We start from the raw sequence: 17,233 nt of genomic DNA, 5'->3' as shown, positions 1-17,233 counted from the left end.
CGAGTTCTTCCCAGCCGGGGAGAATTGATGAGGACATCATAGCCAAACCTTTTAAGATTTATGAGCGAAAGAAATGGAAAAGGAGAGCAGCTAGTCATTCCCTTTCCATATGGTTTGATTAATTGCTTTCATTCTAGAAGTCTCTAGGCAGGTGTCTTTCAGTTTCAGTTTGGGTCAGTTTCAGTGTGGAATTTTAAGGTTTCTTTATTATTTTAGTTTCAGTTAGGAGTTTAAATTCCTTTATTAGGTCTTTTATGCTTCAGTTTTGTGAAGTGTAACAGCCCTAGCTATGAAAGAGTCTTTAATGCTAGTTAATATGAGCTATCTGCTCAAATATAAATAAGTGTAAGTGCCAAGTGGCCAGATATGTCGTGATGAATAAAAATTTCAGAGTGTTTCTGAGTTTTCCAGAGATTGGAGTGTTGGTGTGAAGCCTTGTGTGTGAGTGAGAAACCTGGGAGGGAATCCTAGTTCTTAGCTTTCACTTTCTACCCTACAAACTTGTGTGTTAAAGCCCTATACCTTTGAGTTTGTTGATCCTGGTGCGTAGGCAGTGATTATACTGCATCATTTGTTCTGGGATTTGTCTCCAAATTATGAAAAGTACCAGGTTTTTCCACCCTTTTTGGTCATTATAAGAATTGGAGTTAAGCACTCCTGCACACCTAGTCATGTCAGTTGATCTGTTTTCATGACAAATTAGAAGTAAATTTCAAAAAGATTGAATACCACCGATATAAATTCAAGTGATCAAAATCAGTTCGGTTAAGTGAAATACTGCTAAACTGCAAGCTATAGTTGGTTGCAATTTTTTTATGTGTATAGGAATCTATCAATACTAGATGTTCAAGCATATCTCCCTTTCAGGGTGAAGACTGACTTGAAGGCCAAGAAGGACAGGGAAAAAGTTAATGAAAACCATAACAAGGCATTTCTTTCAAATTTCTTTAGATATAAGAAAGTGCCATTAGACGACATTATTTTCACAAGGAGGAAAACAAAGAAGATGTCACACTTAGATGAAAACAAAACAAGAGCAATGATTTGTTAAGTAGAGATTTTCACAACAGTGCTCCCTTTATTGGAGAAAATGGCGCTTTGAAAGCAATAGTTTTTGTAACAATATTCAAAAGATGCAACAGTCCTGATGCTAAACCTCACTATCTATACAAATTCTTAATAAACAAAAGATGAGGACACCATTGTAGTCTCAAGTAGAAGCTGACACATGGTTTCACAGCATATTTACAAGTGAGGTCTTCGTTACGTTGATGGAGTGTAATACCCAACTGCTTTACAAAACATATGTTGAACAATCGATCGGTACTTTCTGGTATTCTGATAGCTATAAATACATACCCGCAATTGCTTTTAAGCATCAATCTACAAGCAAAGAGATATACAGGGAAAGGAAAACAGAGAGAAAATGACTAGCTTATTCTCAAAAGGGTCTATTCTAGTCATTCTCCTTTTAGCAATTTGCTTGGTTAGTGCAGCTCAGCAATGTCGCCCAAGCGGAAGAATCAGAGGAAGGAAACCACCACCTGGACAATGTAACCAGGAGGATGACTCTGACTGCTGTAAAGCTGGAAAAATGTACCCAACCTACACTTGCTCGCCACCCATGTCTGGTAACACCCAGGCATACCTCACTCTCAACAGCTTTGAGGCAGGTGGTGATGGAGGAGGCCCATCCGAATGTGACGGCAAGTATCACAATGACAATACTCCAGTTGTTGCATTATCCACCGGATGGTACAACGGTGGGTCAAGGTGCCTTAACAACATCAGCATTAGTGGTAATGGGCGTAGCGTGGTGGCCATGGTGGTGGATGAGTGTGACTCTACTGAGGGATGTGATGCTGACCATGATTATCAGCCTCCTTGTCCCAACAACATTGTTGATGCCTCCAAGGCTGTCTGGAAAGCCTTGGGTGTATCTGAGGACAACTGGGGCGGCTTGGATATCACATGGTCCGATGCTTAGTTACATTAGAGTTTCTCCAAGTTGTTGCTTATTTTCTTTCTTCTTTGGGGTTTGATTCTGCTTATTTTTGTTGTATGCGTGCGTCTATGTGTGTGGAATGTATCATATGTACATTATAGAAAGTGAATATAGAAGACTTCTGTTTATGTGAACAAACTAAATCTTCTGTGATATTTTACTTGAAAGGATCTAGTTGTGAAATATAGAATGGACTTGAAACTTCTATGCTTTCTAATGAAACTAATTCGAGTCATATATCGAAGTTAATGCATCATATGTCCCTTTCTGAAACTCGCATATGTATTCACTAACAAGATCCCCTTTGTATAATTTGAGAAACTGTATGTATTCTCGACAATCCAAACCTTTAATCTCAGTTCAAAGATCATCCCACTATATTAATATTCCCAGATCATTTATTTTTCAAACTCAAAGATAACTAGTATCAAATGAACATTATCTCTGTATCAAGTATTGCCAGCTATAACTGTAATACAGCCTTCTATGCATTTCTAATCAGAGCATTATAACAAATTCTCCTAGTTTGACTATAAAGACATTTCTTGTCAAACACACAATTTCAACTTTTTTTTCTAGAAGAAAGAGAAATTATTTCATGAGACTTCAGTAACAATCAATTTCAATTTAAGAACATTAAAGGTCATATAATGAGATTCTGACCAAAATGATATCTGTCAAATATTAAAATTGTACAGATAACACCCAAACCATTCTGCCTTGTAAAGGCACAAGTGAAACAGGAGCCCAAATATCTGGGAAACAGCAGCTGCATAAACGACTTGTACAACCGCTTCCCCAAATCTCATCTTCTCCTCATTCCACAATACAAATTTGCAGCACTCTAAAGAAGATGTGAGATTTTTTTTGTTTTTGTTTTTTTTTTTTTTTTTTAAAAAAAAACCCCACCCCATTCCCACCCTTGATGGGGCTCGAACTCCTGACCTCTTATATGTGAGATTGTCTTATACAGTGGCTTAGCCATCCATTCTCAGCCGTACCCTGCCACAAGGAATATGGCTCCCAATGATATCTCCTAGGAAGTTCTTTATTGCCCGATCAAATTGCTCCCACCTCCATTCTCCTTCCATCTACCCACCAACTCCTAGCTTACTACGTTATCTTTCTGTAAAAGCAACTCCTTTCGGTCAGAATTGAAATTTTAAAGTTCCTTCAAAACTACCAATGGTGTGTATCCATGAGGTAGAACTACATGAAAAATTAAAATGAAAGAATATTTGTGGTACATGGACAATTATTGCAATGCACTTCCCATGTTAGTGGATGACAAAATCTTATTGCCACTATATAAAAAGTCTTATCTATTCTTGCCGCATTACTAGCTAACCAGCCTAATGCTGCTACTCAAACAGGCCAAGAACTAAACCCAAGAAAGCTGATTTTCCCCTCACATTTCCTTCAATATTTTTCGCTCATATATGTTTCTAATTTTTGTTAAAGCAAACTACAAGTCATTGAAAATGAGAATGCACAGAACAGTGGACAATGTATCCACAAGCTAAAGCTGACAAAAATCAAGAAACCAGTAAAAAGTCAAAGGCAAACCATGATTCCAAAATTTCTGTGACTATTTTTGAATGCAGGGTTCATTCAAAAATATATACATATTCAAATTACTTACATTGTTAGAAATTGAGAATCAGACCCTTTACAGAGGGAAAGCTCATTCCTTGAGAGTTATCTAAACCCTAAACCACCCGAAGCACAGTAATTATTCTCTCTCACAATCCGAAGCAGCAACCAGTGGAGGAGCTTATGCCTCACGGGCACAAAAACTGCAAAAAGATGCAAGAATAATTAGAGAGATAGCACATGATCTACAACCACCTTCAAGCAGTTTACGTCCTCTACTACTCTTGCTGTGTTGTAAGGAGAGGGTGAGTTTGGAGGTAGCCTTTTGTTGTTGGTGACTGAAATAGTCACAACAGAGTGACACAACTTGCAACCCTTTAACAGATTCCTAGTAGTAATAGTAACATAAATTCTTTTTGTTTTTTCTTTTCTTGTTAACAGACCTTTAAAACTGAAAGCATAGCACACTAAAAGTAAAACTGATTTTAATTTATCTATGGTCCCTGGAACATGAAGCAAAGCTCCGCCACTCTGAAATGCAAGTTTAATGTTATTTTTATAATCATATTGTTTACATAAATATTCAGGATTGAAGACTGCATCAAGTGTTTAGAATGCATTTAGTCATGACAGTGATAGTATGCTCATTTCAATATTGTCATGCTTCCTGGTAACTCTTTTTCCCATCAAGCAGATGACCCCTGTTATCAAATAAATTCATCTAAAAGCAGTTTTTTTTTTAAAAAAAGATAAAATGAAACATTAATAATGGAGATTTAGAGATAGGATCATTGCTGGGTAAAGGAAGGCCCTTAGTCTATTAAGGGTTGGTTTAGCTCGGTGAAGAGGCTCTTCTGAATCTAGGTAGGTCCTATGCTCCATTCTTATTTGAGAGTTCACTTAAGCACCTAAAACACAATAGTGGCACTGCTTATAAGTTCAAACCTTTCACACACAGAGAATAATAATAACACCAGTTTTTCATCCTACACCTGGAAAGCTTTTAATTTCCATTTATTCGTTTTTCCCTCTATATACAAAAAGTGGACTACATTTCCACATTTCAATGAGGCAAACCCAATAAGAAACATTTGCTAACCTATATCAAAACACAATAGGAAACCGTAATGAATTTCACCAACAGATTTTGCCTCTACAAATCCTTTCAAAGATTTAACCTGCTCCGAAAACCTTTTTCCAATCATCAGCTTACTGTAACTTAATTTTCATTTGGATCATATAAGATCTAAGATGATATAAGATGTGCAACCAACACACAATTAAACTAAAACCATAACAATCATTATTAACTTAACTTGGAACAGAAAGTCATAAAATTGCACTCATTATTGTATAATTTTCATTCGCACGATTCATATATTTACTATCTCAGTCTGCCAAAAAAAAATCCAGTTGGAAGCAAAACAGATATCCATATCACAATGCAAGCAAAACAGATGCCAAAATATCTATGTTTTACAAAACGCAACCAAACTATCAATTAAAGAGCAGACATTAAAATTTCATTTAGGTCAAAACCAAATTTCAAAACTAATAAAAAAAAAACAAAGCCTGAAACTTCCAATCTAATCCCTCCTCAAGTGATATAGATGAATCCAAAAAAGGTATGAAACTGTAAAAGAGCCACCTCCATGTTCTCCTTTTGTTTATCATTTTCAAAACCCAGTAACGATTTTGATGAATAGAAACGTGGGTTTTGACATAAATAATTAGACCAAACAAAAATGAGGTGCTCGGAGCAATCAGGAAGGAACTCACCAAATACGAACCGTATATATCCTCTGCTTCAATCACCCAGCCTTGGGCAACAACTGACAAAGAATAAATGAAACAAATTAGAAATCATGGTAGAACAATCCAAAACAAACCCAGACCCAGGTCCCTAATCTTTCCTCCTCGAAATCTTACATCAAATCCAGAATACAAAATCCGAAATTTGATATCAAATACGGCATATAAACTCTGTAAACCCAACCTGTCTAACTTGTAATCTGTTCAGAATCTTGCTCCACCAGTATTAACGATGAAGATCGTCTAACTTGTAATCTGTTCAGAATCTTGCTCCACCAGTATTAACGATGAAGATCGATATATTCGTCCAATGCCAGCCTTCAATCGAACCTTCCCGAATGCACTACAATATCAGGCGTTTTCTTTATTCAGTAAACTCGAGCAAAACCGGCATTTCCAAAATCAATCACTGTTTTTATCTATTGCGTTCGAGGGAAACACAGTCATTTAACTGTGTATGAACAGTATAATGAACAGTGCTTAGGAACAGTGTAGACGTTTTAGTATATTTAGAATATGCATTATCATCCTTATACATTATCTTCATGCCCAGTATAGAGTTAGAGCAAGACTTGTACTATTACTATTCCAAAACATAGAAAAATTGTAAAATATGTCACAGACAATGAATTCTTGCCAATTGAATGGTAGTTCAGAGATCCAAAATTATCATAAACTTGTAACGCGTTCTTCAACAATTATTCAAACACAAGAAGCATATGCATTTCCATATCTTTCTAATTTTAAAGAAGCATGTGCATTACCATCCTTATACATTACAGTTCATGTATTGTAACAGACTTAGACTTCAACTAGTACTTCTACTATTGCAAAATGCAGAAAGATTGTAATAAAGTCAGACTCAATAAAGACTAGCCAAATGAATGGTAGTTCAGAGATTCAAAATTATTATAACTTCTAAGTCATGCTTCAATAAGTATTCCTATAAATAACGATCAAACACAACGGCCATATTTATTAAGAAAAAAGAAAACAGGGCATCAATAATGAGCACAACAAAGAGTTTGTGGGACTTGACCATAGAACTTGTCAACGACATTACAAATCTTACTAAATGGTGTTTAGTTTCGGTAGTTAATGAGTATCATACATGCACAAACAAATAATCATTTTTCTTTTTATTAATGTAAGAAGCACTCACAAGAACCCATGATTCATGAAATTGTGATGTACTAGATGTGTTGCTGCAACTTTAATATTTCTCCTTTAGTTCTTTACTCTCTCTCTCTCTCTCTCTGTCGCCACCCCTCGCCCCTTTCCCTTCGGGTGTTCTTTGCATTCATTTCAAGAACAAGATCAGTTTCAGTTCTTCTATAAATTTGAGACCCACTATTATATACTGTTTATTTGATAAATTACATATTAAATAGACCAAAGACAAAAGAGAAACAAAGTCAATTTGTTAACTTGTGACCTTTACAGAAGGAGAAAATGATTTCAGTCCTTGACAATTGTCCTTACTCCCCAATTCCCTCTCTTATGCTATGACTGCCTCCACATTTAATGTCAGTAACTCTGCTGCTGCCCAAATCATTGTTGCAGCCTCATAACCACTGAATTATTTCATAAATTAGATCCCTCCTAATTACCCATCAAAGTTTACTTAATGCCTGGATTTTCTTCTCAATCTGAACATAAGGACACAAAACTAGTATCCAGGATAGGACCATTTTATCTTTGGGTGGTGGTTCAAATCCTAGATATACTGCAAACCACAGAAAGATTCTAATAAAGCCACAATCAAGAAAGAGTTGCAATATGAATGGTGTTTCAGAGGTCCACAATCATGGAAAACTTGAAAACTTGAATCGTGACTCATGGCTCGAAAAAAGGTTGTTTCTGTAAAGTGATACAACCACCATAACTATTCCCAGAAAACCACTCCCCTGTTAAGGAATGAAGGAGCACAACGAAAGAGGAGATCGCCTTCAAAAAACAGAGGACCTAAAGTGATGATGGACAGAAAAACCAAGATTATGTTCTTTATTGTATTATTTAATTTTTTCATGATCTGAATTGAGCAGCAACACATGGTATACGGACACAAAACAAAACTTAGCTTGTATTAATAAATATATATGGTATTTCATAAAATGTGTATACTACAAGTGGCTGGAACTTCAATATCACGTTATTAGTTCTCACTTCCCCCCTCTCCTGGTCGGGATGTCTCTGTTTGCTGTCTCTTTTTTTTTTCATTTTCCTCAGGTGTTCATTAAACAAAAAACAAAAAAAGAGGCTAGGCACACAGTAAACACCGCAACTGTCTGTTTGATAACCAAAACCTGGCTTACGATAAAAGATAAAAAAACAGATAAGAGTTATGTTTAGTTACCTTCTGGCCACTTGACAATGCAAAAATAGTTCATTTAGTTGGACAGCTCCACATTCAATAAAGCCACCAAAGCTACTGTCCAAATCTTCCTGGCTCATCGCTACTCACTTATTTATCTATTTCCCCAAAAGACCTGTCCAGCATCCTATTCCAATCAAAATCAGTTACCTGAAAACAGATTTGAAAGATCAGATCCCAATATATGAAACATTCTTGCAGCAAAGAATTATTGGAATGTTTCTTTCAAAGCAAAAGAAAGTTCTACGGTATCTGGATGAGTTAATCTCAAACTGCACTTGCAATAGCCCACTCTTTTTCTTTCTTTGATTCCTATAAGCTACTACACATAAGAGTAACATAAACTTCTAAACTGTCATTGAAGCATACCTAATGTTGGTTTCTTCTCAGGAGACCACTTGCAGTTTATACTCATAAGCAAACTGTTTGGTCATGTTTCACTCTAAACACAATAGCCACCATTTAATTCCTCTATCTCCATGGTATTTTGGATAAAAACAGAAATTTGGAGGGAAAGTTAAAGTGAGAACAAGAATTACTGCTGTACAGAGTTCTTCTACTATCTCATCTTCTCTCCTCCAATCCATGTAGAAGTGGGCTAATTAAAATTTTGGGGTTGATGGTAGAATTATTCCAAGTATCTCGGCTGTTCATCCCTCCTCCTTTTCTTACCTTCATAACATAACAAAGAATGGTTCTTTCTACGCTTTTATGTCTTCCCCACCCCATAGCTAATCCCTTTAACAAAGATAGGATTAAAGCTAGATCTTCTTTATGGAATTCAAGTATGCCCCAGATATGGCTTTTCCTAGTTTGCTGAGGAAACAGTTCTCACAATCACTAGACGGCATGAGAGGAGATGCCACAGCAATAAGAATAAAATTTTCTCCATTTCCCACATCTATTTCGTATAGCTCATTGAAAACATCTCGAAACTCATGGATCAATGTCCTGTAAAATGATGTATTTGGAGGAATCACATTTATAGCTATGATTCCATAATCAGAAAGAACTGATCTGGCTGACAAAAGGATATGCTTCCGAACAAACTCCAATGGGGGAGCAATTAAACCATCCCTAGCATCACTTGAATCCAAATCAACCATAATCACATCAAATGTTGATAGTCATTACCACTGCCCACGTCACAACCAACCTCTACCTCACGGGCACCAGCAAGTTTGTCAATAACTTTTAATGCATCTCCAACACAAACTTTGATATGCTCCCCATTGTCTAGCCCAAAATACCGCCTAGAAACCCTTAGCACCTCTTCATCGGCTTCCACACCCACGACCTGAAAATCCAATTGGGTTTTCAAGAAACCGAGCAAAGCCCCACCCCCAACTCCTAAACACAAAGCTTTTGGCCTTTTACCCCACTTCGAATCCGTCCCTGAATATAAGGAGCAGCCAGGCTAAGACTTGCCACCATAGGAACCAAATAAGAGTGCACTAAAACACTATCATCCAGCCTAAACTCAACTTGTCCAATTCCCACACAATCCAAACCAAAACCCATTTTGGGAACAATGCGCACCTCCGTCTGGATCACATAATCCTCAAACGCCTCCTGAGCTCCCTCTTTGAAATCTCACCACCAGAGTCAATCTCCACCACCATTTCACCAACCAAACACCCAACGCATTTCTCCAAAACAAAACTAGAAATCAAATTATGTTGGTAACTCAAAATGGGTATATATCTCAGGAATGCCGTGTTTAAAGCAGGACTTGGACTTGGATCTCCCAAAAGAAAGAGAGGTTTCAAGCTCACCCCTGAGGAGGAGCTGGAGATGGCCGGAGTGGGTGGAGAATATCCAGTCGGAGTAGCGGTGTTTGGGGACGAGCATTCCGGCGACTCGGGGTGGGTCGGCGGCGAGTCGAGAACGGCGACGCGGAGGAGTCGGAAGGGTTTGGGAAAGTGAAGGTAATGAAACGAGATGGGTTTATGATTTCGAAAGTGGTCTGTGGTCTTATCGAGGATAGCCATTTTGGGGGTGGGGGGAATCGTACTTCTGATCCCAGAGAGACTCAAGTTTCTTTCGTATGGGAGCTGTTGTTACATGGTAAAGAGGAAAATGGAGCACATCTCTCATCATCTAGTTTCACTGGGTGTGTGTCTATATATATGTACATATTTGAACTAATTGGGTATCCATTATAGTTTCTTGATTTATTTATTTTTTCTTTTTTCAAGTGCTCGATTGTTTTTCTTTGTTACCCAACATTCACTAAAGTAAACACAAGCATCATAATACCACGTGGATTTCATTATTCCTTGCAAGGTATTCACACAACTGAGTTACGTATGAGGTTAAGGTTAATAAGTGTCGTTTGGTCAATTTCGCACATCTCAATTTGCCGTGTGACAGTTGGTATCAAAGCCAACTCAACTCAACTCAAAAATCATGAATGATGGCTGGCAGAATGTCAAACCAACAAAAGTTTGATTGGATCGAGGACCAAGTTGTGTCTCTTAAGGAAGCAAAAGCTAGATGAGGCCGAAATGAGACACATGAAGAAGAAGCTCCTGTTCCGAACAAGGAAATTGAGGCAATGTGTGATGCCCTTAAAACACTTCAAGTGGCAATTGACATTATGGCAGGTGATGTCCAAGCCACTATTGATGCTTTCAAGAATGAGTTGACATGTTGAGGAGTTGGCATAATGTCTGGATTGAGTATGATTCTGAAATGGTTATACGGTATTATCAAAATCCAAAACCCATTCCAAGGAGGCTCCACACGAAATGGCTTAATGGTTTGGCAATGGCAAGGAATTTACAGGTTCGAGTCTCACCCATCTATAGGGAGGGTAATGTTCCAGCTGATGTTCTTGCCAACTTTGGTGCTTCCCAAAGTTGAGGGCAGTCATGCTTGGTGCATCCTCCCCCAGTTCTTAACTTCTGCATTTGGACGTGATTTTAATGTGTGGTCGGCTTATAGGTTCAGGTAGCTTGATAGTGTATGTACTATCTTGTTTATTATCCTTTCAGTCTTGATCGTTAAGTCATTGATAACTGCCTTAAAGCTAATATGGTTCAGGTTGAACAGATTCAGTTCGTCCATTGGTTTAAGCGAGTTAGATATGTTAAAGATTATCAATTTGACTGAAAATTTGCAGAGATGATCTATACATTAGTACCTAAAAACTGAACGGTCGAAATGTGGATATGCGACCGAAAAGTGATCTTAAACTCTAAATGCGCACTTTAATTTTAAAGTGAAGCTTCACTCTGGATATGATCTATATAAGTTGACCGACTTGATCCATTTTTTTTTTTTTTTCCTAATTTGAAGAATTGGATGTAAGCTCGAATCCAAACCCTTCATCTCTGTTTAAAGATCATCCCCTTATATGAAGATAATATTCATATAACTTTTTTTTTTTAAACTCAAATTTGACTAGTATCAAATTAGTATTATCTTCGCAAACTGTATTGTATGCATTTCTATTCGGAGCATTTTAAATAATTCTCCTAGTTTGACTATCAAGACATTTCTTGACAAGCACACAATCAATTTCAATTTAAGAACACTGAAAGTCCATATAATGAGATTTTCATACGACCAAAATGGTATCTTTCAAATATCTCTAATGTTTATTTACTTTTTCAACTAAAAACCATGTTTAAGGTGATCAGTCATAGGGCTTAAAAATGCAAATATGTACTTCTACCAAATCGGGATATGTGTCACAATTTTGATTTTGCTTAACAATATGACGTGCTTGGCATTTTCTAAACTGCTAGTAGCTTGATCAAGCAGCTTATCCGCAACCTAAGACAAAAGCAGCACATTAGAGCTTATAAATAATTTTAACCACAAATAGCACAATATTGCGCAACAGGAGAAAGACCAATCTCAATGTGCTTGATTTGAGAAAACAATTTCTGATACAGACATTAATATTGAACGACAAAGTACACATTAACCTTATTTATTTTCACTTTGATATTCGGAGGGATATGGAGCAGCCAATACATATAAGTAGCTAAATCTATTCTCGCACTCATGTGCTCATGAGTCATGTCGACCTTTTGCAGAAAAAAAAAAAAAAAAAACTGAAAGTGGCCCGTCCTCCTCCTTTTTTCTATTTGATTGCTTGGACTTTGATGGAGACTCCAAATCATAGAAGAAGAATTTCAACGAAATCAGTTTGGGTATATATGACATGACTAATAGATGAATAATAACGATGATGATGTTGACATCGATTTGAAAGAACTAAAGTCTCACCGAGTTGTCACTGTTCTTGTTCTTGTTCTTGATCTTGATCACTCTGAGGTCAGTTAACCTTGATTTGGATGGAGTACAGATCAGCTTTGTTGTTTATCTATATTTTGCCTTTCTAATAAACCCCACCACGACGTCTTCAACTCCGCAAAGACACATATGCCCAGCCGACGTCGTGCCAAACACCAAGAACAACCCTGAAATTGCAGAACAAAAAGCAGGACAAAAAGGTCCTTTCGTCCCCTTCCATTGCCGAAAGACAGATATGCCCACCCAACATAGTATGAGACACGAAGACAAACTTGCAATTAGAAGAGAAAATCAAGGGCGGAAGAGCCATTTCTCCTTCCGAGTGAACGTTAACTCAGCTTTAGATATATATATGTATAATGAGAAAAATTCAGTTACCGACTCCAAACTATGCTGCCAAGGCCAATTTGATACCCGAACTCTCAAAAGTATCAATGTGATACCCAAACATGTATTTTGACATCAACGTGATACTTCCGTAAAAAATTCCTAACGGGGCCGTCTATTTGCTGACGTGGCAAGTACATGGGTCCTCAAAAAAATGTAAAATGACCAATTTACCCTTTTTTAATTCATTTTTTTTCCTTTTCATTTCTTTTTGTTCTTCCTCTTCTTCTTCTTCTTCTTCTTCTTCTTCTGGGATTTTCCTCTAGCCAAACCGCAGCCTCTTGCCTCACCCCATAACCTTTGCAATTCAATTTCCAGACAAACAACATAAACAAAAATAAATGTGAACACACCCAATCACAATCACAAACCCAATAACCATAACACCAACCATCCTCAATATCACACACCCAGAATTTACCACAAAAAAAAAAAAAAAATCTAATCTTTACCCAACCATCCTTCGTTTTTTCTGTTATTTTTTTTTCCTTCGTTTTTATCTCTTTCTTCTTCCTCACCTCCACTCTCACTCCCTCGCTTCCAACGCCGCCCTTGCCCTCCAATTGGTGAGATTTATGGTCCTACAACTTATATTTGTAACTCAGCCAATATTTAGTCATGTGAAAAGAAAGAAAGAGATAAAAACGAAGGAAAAAAAAAGCGAAGGAAGAAAAAAAAATAACAGAAAAAACGAAGGAAAAAAAAAATAACAGAAAAAACGAAGGAAAAAAAATTTATTAAAAAAAAAAAAAAAAACTGAGGGCATAATGGACATTTTGGTGTCAAAAATTGACGTCGTGTACTGATAGTGAGTCGAGTTTCAGATTTTGTGTACCGAAATATTTGGTTTGGAACTTTATGTATAAGAATTATTAGTGGCCTTTATTTGGTGTACTGTTTGCGAAATTTTCCCTAATTTAAATTTGAATTTTAGTGTTTTTTTAATGAGTCGGTGCCCAAGTAATATTACCGTTCGCAGGCCCAAGTTAAGGTTTATCCGGATTCCAATCCTTATATAATCCCCCCTTTCTATATATTTCCTAATCCTTATCTCCACTTTCCATTCTTTGTTATCAATCTCTGATTCTCTGCTCTGCTCTTGTCTTAAGGAAAATTTCCCAATTCTCGATCTCTAGTTGTTTGTTCGTTACTTTCGATCTCCGTTTTCTTCCATGGCGGTGGCGATCCAGAAGAAAACAGAGTCGCTCCAGTACTGGAGGGATTTCTTTGCCACTGCAAACAACTCCACCATTTTCGATATTCTCGACCACGCCATCACCGTCGCCGCCTCTGATTTCCCGGAGGAGTTCACTCGCCAGAGGACTCGAATTCTCGATTCGATTCAACGTTTGGGTTTGGGTTTGGGCGGCGGTTCTGATCTAGGGTTTTGTGCGGGTGCTGCATCTGAAAGTACTGGGTCCGATCAAAAGGCTGAGCAGCCTTCAAAGCCATCGCTCAAAATACGCATAAAGATCGTGAAGCGAAATGCTGATGGTACCTTGATCGAACCCAATTCAGATGAAGCGAAATTGATCAAGCCCTGTTCTCATCTGATCAAGCCCCCACCCTGTGTTGGTGATCAAGCAAAATCGATCAAGCCAAAGCCGTGTTTGGATGAAGCGGCAATTGAGGCAAAGCTTCAAGCCACAAAGAGAAAGCTTCATGATCGATATCAAGAAATTGAGAACAATAAGAGGCAGAGGAGGATACATGTCTTAAACCATCTTCCCAACCAAGACTTCAAGATTCGATGCCCTGCTGCCACTGCTAAACCCAAACTTGGAAACCATTGGAAACCAGTACTAAAAATCAGAACATAAAAAAAATAAAAAAAATAAAAATAAAATAAAAAATAAAAAGGGAAAATTTCGCAAACAGTACACTAAGTAAATGCCACTAATAATTCTTATACATAAAGTTCCAAACCAAACATTTCGGTACACGAAATCTGAAACTCGACTCACTATCAGTACACGACGTCAATTTTTGACACCAAAATGTCCATTATGCCCTCAGTTCTTTTTTTTTTTAATAAATTTTTTTTCCTTCGTTTTTTCTGTTATTTTTTTTTCTTCCTTCGTTTTTTTTTTTCCTTCGTTTTTATCTCTTTTTTTCTTTTCACATGACTAAATATTGGCTGAGTTACAAATATAAGTTGTAGGACCATAAATCTCACCAATTGGAGGGCAAGGGCGGCGTTGGAAGCGAGGGAGTGAGCGTGGAGGTAAGGAAGAAGAAAGATATAAAAACGAAGGAAAAAAAAATAACAGAAAAAACGAAGGAAAAAAAAAATAACAGAAAAAAAAATTTATTAAAAAAAAAAAAGAACTGAGGGCATAATGGACATTTTGGTGTCAAAAATTGACGTCGTGTACTGATAGTGGGTCGACTTTCAGATTTCGTGTACCGAAATGTTTGGTTTGGAACTTTATGTATAAAAATTATTAGTAACCTTTACTTTGTGTACTGTTTGCGAAATTTTCCCAAAGAAAAATAAAAATAAAAATAAAAACCAAAAATCTGAAATGTTGACAATATTAATATGAAAAGATAACTCTATCAGGCTTGACAGGATTTGAAATCAATCAATGTAAAAAAAAGTCCAAAAATCATACTTCCAGTCCCAATAGAATGAATAGAGCGAGTTAAAAATACTGGACAGAAGCCAAAGCGCCTGATAAACATTAATCACATGATAGTATTAGCAGAAAAAAAGGGCATGATTATATTGAACAAGCAATGTACTAAACCTGCATAACATAAGTGAATAGTTGCTTGTAAGTGTCCGTTTTGCAGATACATGTGACATTTGCACAAGGGATCCAAAAAAATAGTTATAAAATTTGAGAACATGATATATAAGTGCCAGCTATAGTTTTGCAGCCATATATGCACAAGTCAACAGTAAGGGTTAGAATCCCCCAACTTCAAGTGATTATTTATTAATGACAAAACGCAATAAACATGGACAGTCTGTTCATAAATGAAACATTTGAGATGGTTGTTTGAATCTCAAGTTAATAGATGTTGGTTGTTGATGCAATCTGAATTTCTGGGTCACACTTTTTCTATTGTTCTTCGGACATATTGCATTGTAACTCTTTGATATGGAAATGTAGTGCCAAAGTCGGACACTTTTAACTAGTCCAATGCTCAAATTTTGATTTTTCACCATTAATCGAGACAGTCTGATTATGTGCATTGAAAACCATTTTCAAATAATGACGCAATTCATTGAGTGACTTACCTGGACATGAAGACTTAGAAAGTGAAGAGGCCAAGAATGTAGGTATTGTGTTGAAATAGTGCACAATTGTGGCGTGAGATTATCTGAATACAAAACATATATAATTGAAAATGATATCAGTAACTTGATATTTAGGCTATTTAGCATATAAGACTAACTACTTTTTTGAATTTTGAGGATTGGAAATTCATTGCCTCTTGCTTTATTGAGTTCAATTGAGAGTCTGGGAGCAGAATTCTAATGTTTTGCTTGCTTCATCATATGAATTTATATTTGTGATTGTGGTTGATAGTTGAAAGTTGAAGAAATTGTGCATTCTAGTTAAACAGCTACAGTGGTTCAAAAAAGACAAAGTAGAGATAACTCGACATCAAGATGTACGTTAGTACGTAACAAGCAAAGGCCAGTGGCGTTGCATGCTATAAAGTGGCTCCGCCACTGGCTGGCCATTAGTATGATGTGAATCACCAAATCCAAACCCAACCATATCACATCAAGGAGATTAACCTGCAGTACTAAGACCAAAAGACAAAAGAAAAAAAATGAAACTGTTAACGTTAGTAATCCGAGGGGACTCTAGTTAGCTATAAATAAAGAAAGAAAGAGAGAGAGAGAGATTGACACAAGATGTATAGTGGTTCGCCTCCGCATGAGCGGGAGACTACGTCCACTTGAATGTTGTACTAGTGTGTCGAGCCTTGCGGCCTAACGAGATTACAAAGTATGCAAAGGGATGGATGAATGTGTTGAGTTGTGGGAGGAGGCATTCCTTTTATAGATGAAGGAATGCTTCTCCTTTACTTGTTCTTCGATGTGGGACAAGCAAAGTTACTATTCTAGTCTATTTAACATGCAGAAAGCTATGTTATGGAGGCATGTTGGCAAGGGCGGGAAGGTGGCTTCCTAGTGGCGGATTTGCGACTTCCGGATACCGCCGCGTAGCCTGAACATAGGGCTACACGATGCATGTCTCGGTTGGGCCTTGCCATGTCTTGTGGATGTCCCAAAGTGGGTGTTACTTATGCTTGGTGATGTAGTAAATACTCCATATTATTGGAGGTATGTACAAGTCCCCGAAGTCCCCGAGTAAGAGTAGCTTCTTGGTTGGGGAGTTCAAATCATGAAGTCATCAAGCATAAGTAACCGGGCGGCACGGAGCCCCTACAAGTCCCCGAACTCCGTAAGCAAGAAGGGACTCGTTTAATCCTGCACAATGAGACAAAAAACACGCATATGTAGAATGCTTGTTGTATTGGTTACCGTTCGTATTAATGGAATGCGAAAAGAATTCGATTTGTAGCGGGCAACAAATGGCAGAAGAATTCAATATTCCATTAATGTGTATGAACATGTAAAATATTGATAGTCGTATATGTGGATCTTATGGCCATTAATACGCACAATAGATAGTGGCAAGTGTAATGGGTGTCCATAGTAATTTTGTGGGAGTAGTCCCGGTGACATAGAATGAAGCGTTTGTGAACTTGGGGCTTAAGTAAAACATGTTGGACATGACCGAGCAAGTTGGGTGTAGTTGAGTGTGTAGGCG

General features: G+C 37.3%; 1 protein-coding gene and 1 pseudogene across 1 annotated transcript; one reads left to right on the top strand and one right to left on the bottom strand.

Annotated features, from left to right (window-relative positions):
- Positions 1-1,376: 1,376 nt before the first annotated feature.
- LOC133718155 (kiwellin-1-like) lies at positions 1,377-2,227 on the top strand. The gene has a single exon (XM_062144971.1). It carries the CDS (start codon positions 1,427-1,429, stop codon positions 1,985-1,987), a length of 561 nt encoding a protein of 186 aa, XP_062000955.1. The 5' UTR covers positions 1,377-1,426; the 3' UTR covers positions 1,988-2,227.
- Positions 2,228-2,432: 205 nt separating this feature from the next.
- On the bottom strand, positions 2,433-9,871 carry LOC133718154 (uncharacterized; annotated as a pseudogene).
- Between the last annotated feature and the right edge of the window lie 7,362 nt (positions 9,872-17,233).

Source organism: Rosa rugosa, chromosome 6 (genome assembly GCF_958449725.1).
Source record: "Rosa rugosa chromosome 6, drRosRugo1.1, whole genome shotgun sequence".
In the NCBI taxonomy this organism is placed as follows: Eukaryota; Viridiplantae; Streptophyta; class Magnoliopsida; order Rosales; family Rosaceae; genus Rosa; species Rosa rugosa.
This window is presented reverse-complemented; position numbering and strand designations above follow the sequence as displayed.

Excerpts from the sequence above, each read along its gene's own strand:
- LOC133718155 (XM_062144971.1), top strand. The coding sequence starts at position 1,427 with ATGACTAGCTTATTCTCAAAAGGGTCTATTCTAGTCATTCTCCTTTTA.